Below are 9,098 nucleotides of genomic sequence, written 5' to 3'. Positions count from 1 at the left end.
ATGAACAAAACAGACATGGAGGGACAAATGTCCATGCTCTTAAGTAGTCCAAACATCATTGTCTTTATGCTAAAAGATTATAAACATAAAAATGTTTTGATGATTCTTAATTAAAGTATATTGAAACTACTTAGAACCTCACTTCAACAACTTAAATATCTACATATTTTAATATTAATGAGTTGGACACTGATTTTATCCATCAGCATCTATATATACATTCCAGGATTAACATCTAAAACATTACCATTACCATAGAATATTCTAACAAACAACATTAATCATGAACGAAAACGGTCACCGAACCACAAATGGAGGTGGTACATCTTCGGTTTACCGGGGTGTTCGCAAGAGGAAATGGGGCAAATGGGTGTCTGAAATTCGTGAGCCTAGGAAAGATTCCCGAATCTGGCTCGGGAGTTTTGAGACACCAGAAATGGCGGCAGCTGCGTATGACGCAGCTGCATTTTATCTCAGAGGCGATTTGGCCAAACTTAATTTCCCCGAAAGAGCGAATGGCCTCCCAAGGCCCGTTAGCACTAGTGCCGAATGCATACGCATGGCGGCCCAAGAAGCAGCCATGCGGTTCAGACCCGATATGCTAATAAACGAGCAAGAGCACGGTGGGTCAAGCTCGGGTCACACAGTACCGGTCAATGTTCAACTTTCACCTAGCCAAATTCAAGCTATAAATGATTCACCACTTGATTCACCTAAATTATGGGTAGAATTAAGTGATGCTCTTATGGTAGAGCAAAAGTTGTATTTTTCTAACACTAATAACTTTGATCCTATGGGTGACTGGGAAGAAATACCAGATTATCCCCTCTGGGATCCGTAGGTAAAAAACATTAAACCAATTTGCTAATAAAACAGGACCATAACATTAATTCATTACATATGAAAAATGCTGCTTTTGCGCGTAGATTTTTCAAGTGTCAACCTTTATTTTCTAAAACCAAAATACGTTTGAAGTTGTTATAAGTAGTTATTTATAAAGCTTAGGAAATAAGACTTTTCTTCATAGGTTTTTGCATTGAGAGAAGATCTTTTCTAGTGTGCTTTTCTTTCATTAATAATGTAACAATAAAGCCTAAGGTCCAAAAGACTAGTTTTTTGCCACATATGCATATTGCTACTTTCTGCAGAGATTCAAAGGAGCTGAGTTTTAATAGCTCATTTGAGAATATTATAACCTGGGATAGTTGTAGTGCTAGCAAGGACCGGGTGCTTAATAGCATCGATTTATTTATTTTTTTATTTTTGTATGTGTTGGGTTTTTATAAGTTATTCCATCTTATTTTCATAATTTGAAACATTAATGTATCACCAAAGTCTGTAATGTTTGATATTCCAAATTTATGTTGGCTTTTATGAAATTAGTAGCTTTATCATATGCTACGACAAGTTGTACCATTCATGTCTACATTATGTATAATAATTGTATCATATCACGACAATCATCTGTGAAGTGATACTCAATAAAAATGACAATGTCTACGTTATCAAACGCAGTGGCGGAGCCAGGAATTTTTTTTACTGGGGGCGAATTTTTTTTTTTTAAAATGTAAGGATTTTTTTGGCAAAATATGGAGGTTTTGGGACAAAAAAAGTTTTTTGAGAAAAATTTGGAAGGTTTTTGGGCAAAATACGAAAGTTTTGGAGCAAAATATGGAGGTTTTGGGGCAAAATATGAAGGTTTGGAGCAAAAAAAAAAAAAATCCACCGGGGGCAAAATCGAAAAACTGAGAAAATTTGCACTAAAAATTGTAAATCCACCGGGGGCGGGCGCCCCCTACCCCTTCTTTGGTCCGCCCCTGATTAAACGGTAAACTGATAAAAATTTTAACGCTCGGGCCACCCGGATATATAGTTTTTTTACTAAGATAACGCTAGCGTGAGTCACTTACAACCGATTAATAATCTACGTGTTTACAAACGCTCGTAAAAAATACTTAATGTATTTAACGAACTGAGCTCTCATTTGTAAATAACCATTATAAATCGTCGTTACACGCACAAAATTATCGTATACAAATAAGTACAGTAGTACGGAGTAATTATTACTACGTATCATTATTTATTTTTATTATTAATCTTATAATAACGACGGTTAATACATTTTTGCGTGTAATCACAATGATACTCTACGTTGGGTATTTTTCTAAATAAATAAATAAATATATAATCATTTACCGGAATTCATTTTTATACTGGTCAGAACAGAAAGTTAAATATTGTTCGTCCGCAATGATGGCATCGGGTCGGGTTTAGGTAATCCCGGACCCGAACCCGATTAAGAAACCCCGCCCGAAACCCATCGGGTCTCCATTTACTTACATACTATCGGGTTTCGGGTTTCCCCACGGGTAAACGGGTATAGCCGATTAGTCATTCTGTATCTATTTTTAATAAGTTACCAAATCAAAATATCGCAAAATAACTTAACTACTTCATGTTTAAAGTATTATAAAATACCACATACAAAAAGTTGATTGAAAAGTTTCTAAAATACTCAAATACGCAAAGTTTATAAAATATCACGTCTCGAAAACTTGTTGTATATGATTATATTGAATAAAATTATACCCGTTTTCAAAATAAATAAGAGAAATCTTTCATATATTAACAATACTAGCTTTAAACCCGCAAAATTGCGGGTTTCGTCAATAAAAAGTGTAAATGTAATTAGTTATGTATACAAAAATTTCTCATAAATACATATGTATGCAAATGATGAAGTAGAACCAGATAGTAGAAACAAATATACTAATCTAAAGATACTCAAAGTATGGTAATGTTCAAAGGATCACTAAACAAAGATAAGCAAATGAACCAAAGGCTTTGTAACATGGTATTTGACAAAATTTTGTATTTAATATTTTCAATGTAACCGATAATATTATGAACAAAAGGCTTTGTAAACTGTATTTGACACCTGGGAACAAAAATGTCTATTCGGATGCCACATCATGCAGGTAATGACTTGTAGCTGCTACTTTATGTTTAAAATTTTGGTAACATATTGGATATTTGTATTTACTCTCAACTATTCAAGTACTTTAGCTCCCTCTAATACCTCTTACACCTAAACAGTATTCAACGAACCCACAATGTCTGTTAATTTATTGATAAATCAAAAAAGTATAGGTGTTCCTTTTGAGGGAAATCAAAAACTAATAATAAAATAAAAAAATCTAGGGGATGGGTAAAAGACCTGCTCCGAACTCTCTCCTCATTGTACTCTTGGATGTGTTTTTTAAACTCAGCAACAGAGGTCTTGACCTCTTTCACAAGATCAACGGTTCAATACTAAAATCGAATTATTAGTAAAATGTCGCAAGACACATGTTGCGATACTTGAATACTTAAAGAATTTGCGAACCTGCAGATTTGCGCGTTTGAAAATGTCCCCAACTGCAAAATTCTGCTTGATTATACTTTCTATGTTTTCCCTCTGGTTTTCCAAGTGATCTCTTACAGCCCTTGGGCTTGAAAGCGATGCTAATAGTTCTTCATGTTATGTTTGCCTGCATGTGAATTAGATTTAAAACACAAAGGATCACATATTTGACTTTTCAGGGTCAAAGGAGCACTCTTTTTAACCACATTTTCAACATAAATTTAATATAAAAGATCATTGTGGGTTTCAAAAAGGAAACTGTCTGAAATTTGCATTTTAACTTATTTAAACCTTGATTAAAATATGGACTATGGACTTAAACAAATAGAATAACAATGGTATGCATCTAGACCTATATTTGTAGAAGTCTAGCTCCACAAAGTTGCCTGCATTGCTCTTCAAACAACGTTTGTGAAATTTCAACTTGAATAATCTACAATAGAGTTTAAACAACTTATTAGTATCAAATAAAGTATTTAGCTATTTATTACTTCATACTTCAGGCGCTTAGTTGACTGGTTCTATAATAGGTCAAAATGAGTAATATAGATTCTACATGTGGGGAAGCACAAACGCTAACTACATTATTTTATAGACTTTATGGGTGTTCTACACTAAACACACTTTTGACAACTCTTAACCCGCTATCCATTTGACCCAATAATTATCCGTTTAAGATAAAGCATAGATCTTTATCCAAAAATAAAATAAAGCATTGAATTCATTGATCCATTCATTATTAAATGGGTATAATTTCATCAAATTCATGTAGAAAACTAAACACTTTTCGAAGCAGGTCAAGAATGGCATTATATGTTGCTTGATCTTTAGCTGTTTGCTCCAGTTCAACACATTTCTCCAGCAAAACATCCATAACCCAAGGTTCATACGCCACAAGAGAGTTATAATCTAATATTCATAACAAATGGTGCGGTTCAAAAAATAAAATAAACAAATGATGTACTTTATAACAGCTCCCTTAAAAAAGTGGGATCAAGGTGGTTTGTGCAAGTTCTTGGCAAATTTTTACCAGCTTCATGTGTAATTTATTTAAGTAAAATTTAGAATCTGATAATGCTCTGTTCTTAGTATGTTAGCATTGTAACTAAAAATTACACGTACCTGTAAAGTAACAACACCATGATCCATGTTTCTAAGTGTGTCCACCATATACATCACGCTTAAATTTGCATAAGGACCAACATTCCATTTTAGTAGTAGAAGCACATGTGTTGAAACGGGTCATTCTAGTACAAGTCTAAACAGGTCAGTCTCATCTTAGTCGACCCACAAACAACTTTTTGTACTAATTTGCATGTATATGTTTAAGATATATTGCGTACATCCTTTAACCGGTGACCTGCTCTCCCACTTAACACGTTTGAGGTTGAACTCAAATTAAATTGACCCATTTAACGTTTGTTTGGACCCACCGTAGTACTCTTTCATGTTTTCAGACTAAAACCACCCTTATGATCAACAAACGTAAAAAAGCAAGGAGCAATGTCAATTTCGAGATTGATCTCCCTATTAAATGATAAAACGACTCGGAAAGTTTTTATATGTTGTGGTTTAAAAAAAAGAAAATGAGGTATTTATTTATAAACGTTTATAAGGAAGTTATTTTGTGCATTTACATAAATCTTTATGTTTATTCACTTTGATAGAATAAAATCGCAATATATTCAGAAAAAAAGAAACATTAATGTTTATCACAATACAATAGTTGTTAACAAATCATGATGATCATTAAAACTAAATCACAGCAAAAATGCGTAAATAGTTTAAACTAATTAAAGTAGTTTCCATAGTTTAACAATTCTTAAATTTTAAATTAAAAATTCGATAAATAAACTATAAAAAAAGATTCATTAGTCAATCAATAATCAATAATAGAACTTATTTTACTGAGTAATTTAGAAAAATGGTACCAAAATTTACTTAGCAGTAGTAAACTAGACCTACTTTTATAAAAAATAAAATAAGATTAATTGTCTAGACACAAAGTATCTTGGATGACACTGAAATGTTAACAAACTGGAACATAGTTCTTAAACAAATTTTAAATGTACTTGTTAAACACATTGATGGACAAAAAGAGGAAACATACCTAAACAATGATATAAACAATAGTTGCATGAAATTTGAAAAATCCACAATGACTTGGAGCATCTTCTCATTTGGTAGTTTACTGGAATACTTGTCAGTTATTATTCTGCAAGTAGTTAGGATAGCAGGTGAACAAAAGCAGTAGCATGCATTAAAATCTATTTGGTAATAGTGTTGGAGCATGTCAAATGTTAAAAGTATTTACATGCAGCAAATAGTACTCCGCATCAGATATTGTTGATCTATACCTTGAAGATGTTAATAATTGTTTAGTAAACCAAAAATAATTTTTTAAAAATATAGTGTATGTTTGATGTTAAAGCTAAGGGGTATAAAATACTATTAAATTTTACAACGAAATACTATTAAATACGATACAATTTTACACAAGATATTTATTTATTTATAGAATGGATATACCTAAACCTTGCTACAACACTTATAGGCAGTGTACCTAATCGTACAGTAGTGTAGTTTTTAGTAAGTCTAGTTCTTTCCACAGGGAAATCTTTTAAACAAAGCTAAACGCTATATTAGTTTTAATTTATAAAAAAATACAAATATATATAAGTAATATTATTATTAAAAAGGGGGGTTTTTTACCGTTTAATGACCGGTTTGTCGATTTTAAAACTTTAGTCGCAGTTAAAACCTAATGTAAAATATTAAAAATATAAAAGAATTAATTTAAAACGTAAAGTAAATAACGATAATGAAATTGCGATAAATAAAAGTGCGATGAAATAAAATTGCGATAATTAAAAAGTACGATAATTAAAAAGTGCGATAATTAAAAGTGCAATTAAATACAATGACAATAAATAAAAATGTGATAATTAAAAGTGCAATTAAATATGAAAATAAAGGAATTATGCTTATTTAAACTTCCGTAATCATGATGTTTGACGTATTGATTTTAGTTTTATGCCCATGGGTTAATTGTCCTTTATCCTGGATTATTTAATATGTCCGTCTGGTTTTTGTCCATAACAGTCCATCGGTCATAAATTTAAGGTGCGAGTGTCCTCGTCAAATTATCCTTATATCCGAAGTTAAATATTCCAACTAATTGGGGACTTAAACTGTAACAAGGTTTTATTACTCTGTTTAATAATTACACCAGGATATCGACTGCGTGTAACCCAAGGTTTTAATACTTTGTTATCAATTATGCCAAGTATCCTTGTACATAATTTCACCCCTGTTTTAATAATTCCATAGACTATTAATCCATTCCCGTGTCCGGTTAAATGAACGATTATTCGTACATATAAATACCCCGCCCATCGTGTCCGATCGAGTGTATATGGTTATTTATAGGGACGTCCAATTGTAAATCTTCATATTAAAATTAACAAACTATCATTTAGTTAACCAAATATAAAGCCCATTAATAGCCCATAGTCTAATTTCCACAAGTGTCGTTCTTTTGTCCAAACCCCAATTATGGTACAAAGCCTAATTACCCAATTTTAGTATTTTTTTTAGCCCAACATCATGATTACTTCGGCTTAAATAAGCATAATAATAATTTAGCTACGAGACATTAATGTAAAAAGGTTGAACATAACTTACAATGATTAAAAATAGCGTAGCGTTACACGGACAGAATTTCGACTTACACCCTTACAACATTCGCTAACATACCCTTTTTATTAGAAATTAAAATTAAAATTATAATATATATATATATATATATATATATATATATATATATATATATATATATATATATATATATATATATCGTATGTGAGATAGAGAGATGGATGGATATTTAAAACTCGAAAAATGCGTGGCCTTTTATAGGCAGTTTGGGACCAGGTATCTCCGCGAGTTGCGGCACTCTTGCTCTTCAAACTCCGCAAGTCGCGGAGTTCGACTTTACAGCTCATCCATTTTGGATCTTTACTTGCCGACGGATTTTAATAATATAAATATAATATAAATATATAATTTATATAATTAATTATATATTATATTATATTTATATACATAATTAATTTGTAACTTTCGGTCCGTTGCGTCGAGCGTTGAGAGTTGACTCATATCCCGGATCCGGATTTTCGAACGTCCTTTCGTACTATTTTATATCGTGTACTTTGCGTTTTGTAACTTGTACTCTTGTCATTTTTAGACGTTCTTCATCAATAATTTGAACCTTTTTGATTGTATCTTGTACTTTTTAGCTTTTTGGACCTTTCCGTCTTCAATTTATCGAATCTGCCTTTTGTCTTCACCTTTTAATATTTAAACGAATATCACTTGTAAATAGAACAATTTTCAACTAAAATCTTGTCTTTCTTGAGGAATAATGCTATGAAATATGTGTTCATTTTTAGCATTATCAATATTCCCACACTTAAGCGTTGCTTGTCCTCAAGTAATATAGTCTTGAAATAAAAATACTTGAATCACTTCTTTATTCTTCACACTTTGTACATCAGTGATTTCAATACGGCGGTATGAACAATGATAGTAACGATGTGGTTTACAGTCTCACATGACTATAAAAATTTAGATCCTTTAGGAAATTGAATCTTTATGAAAACATTTGATCTTTTGAAAATTCATGCTAGATTTTACCCTAGACAAGTTTTCTGATTTGATCCACCATCGGTGTTGCAAAATATATTTGTGGATTAATATTTTGGCTAAAACTTTTAGGCTCGTGTAATCCACTGCTATCCCTGTATCGGAAAGCACACATCCAGTTTACTTGTTCCGTATATTACCTTTCGGTAAACTACCGTCCGGTTGTAAAGGAAAGCGATGAACAAGAAACTGTTAAGGCAATGTCCCGTGACATGCAGATGATTATGGTCTATAACGTGTCGGATGCTAGTACTATCCTTGGTAGGAGCAATAGTAAAGATCATCCTATGATTTTTCGGTCTGGCACAAGGTCCTGTCTCCGACCATGCTACGCAACCACCGTTCTTACGGTTGACACCCGATTTGGTTCAGGTGACCTAATGAATTCCAGTTGAATTCCTAGGATTTTACGTTCAATGGTAATGAACGCATTGAAAATGGGTTTTCAGAAAACAAATCGGTTTTAATTTTTGATCAAAATATTTTCTCGTTCAAGCTCGAGTTTAGATATCATTGAATTCCATGAGTTTGAATTCTCAATCTTTAAGGTCAATCTCAAGGATTGAGTAATATCAGTCTTAAAAGCTGATTTTTGATCTTTTAAGGAGATTATCCTTTCTGGGGATCTGATTCATTAGTCTTATCAAGCTAATTTGCACGGTGCCCCCCATTGTACGAGATAAATCCTTCTCATGGTTAGGATAAATCTGACCACTTGGCGACCCTGTTTGATGCTGAGGTCCGTGGATTTCCTGCTGATTTTAGTGATGACTTTTCTAGATTTTTCGTCAACCTACAGCTGGTCTGAATGACAACTTCTTGACCTAAATCAAGAAGCGTGTGTCTTTTTCGGAAGACTTTACTTCCTTTAAATGATGGAATTGATTCATCGTGTAGATCCATCTCTTCTTTTCTTTCATCGGGTAAAACAGTTAATTATCGTCCAAAACAAAAGTATTTTCAATTATTTGTACAAAAATATGTGATATAT

The 9,098-nt window shown here is 32.3% G+C and overlaps 1 protein-coding gene across 1 annotated transcript; it reads left to right on the top strand.

Moving 5' to 3' along the window:
• Positions 1-283: 283 nt before the first annotated feature.
• On the top strand, positions 284-841 carry LOC139855035 (ethylene-responsive transcription factor ERF021-like). The gene has a single exon (XM_071844296.1). The coding sequence runs from the start codon at positions 284-286 to the stop codon at positions 839-841; it is 558 nt and encodes a 185-aa protein (XP_071700397.1).
• Positions 842-9,098: the final 8,257 nt, after the last annotated feature.

Source organism: Rutidosis leptorrhynchoides, chromosome 6 (genome assembly GCF_046630445.1).
Source record: "Rutidosis leptorrhynchoides isolate AG116_Rl617_1_P2 chromosome 6, CSIRO_AGI_Rlap_v1, whole genome shotgun sequence".
Taxonomy (NCBI): Eukaryota; Viridiplantae; Streptophyta; class Magnoliopsida; order Asterales; family Asteraceae; genus Rutidosis; species Rutidosis leptorrhynchoides.
The sequence above is the reverse complement of the archived record's forward strand: the minus strand, read 5'-3'. Positions and strand labels throughout refer to the sequence as shown.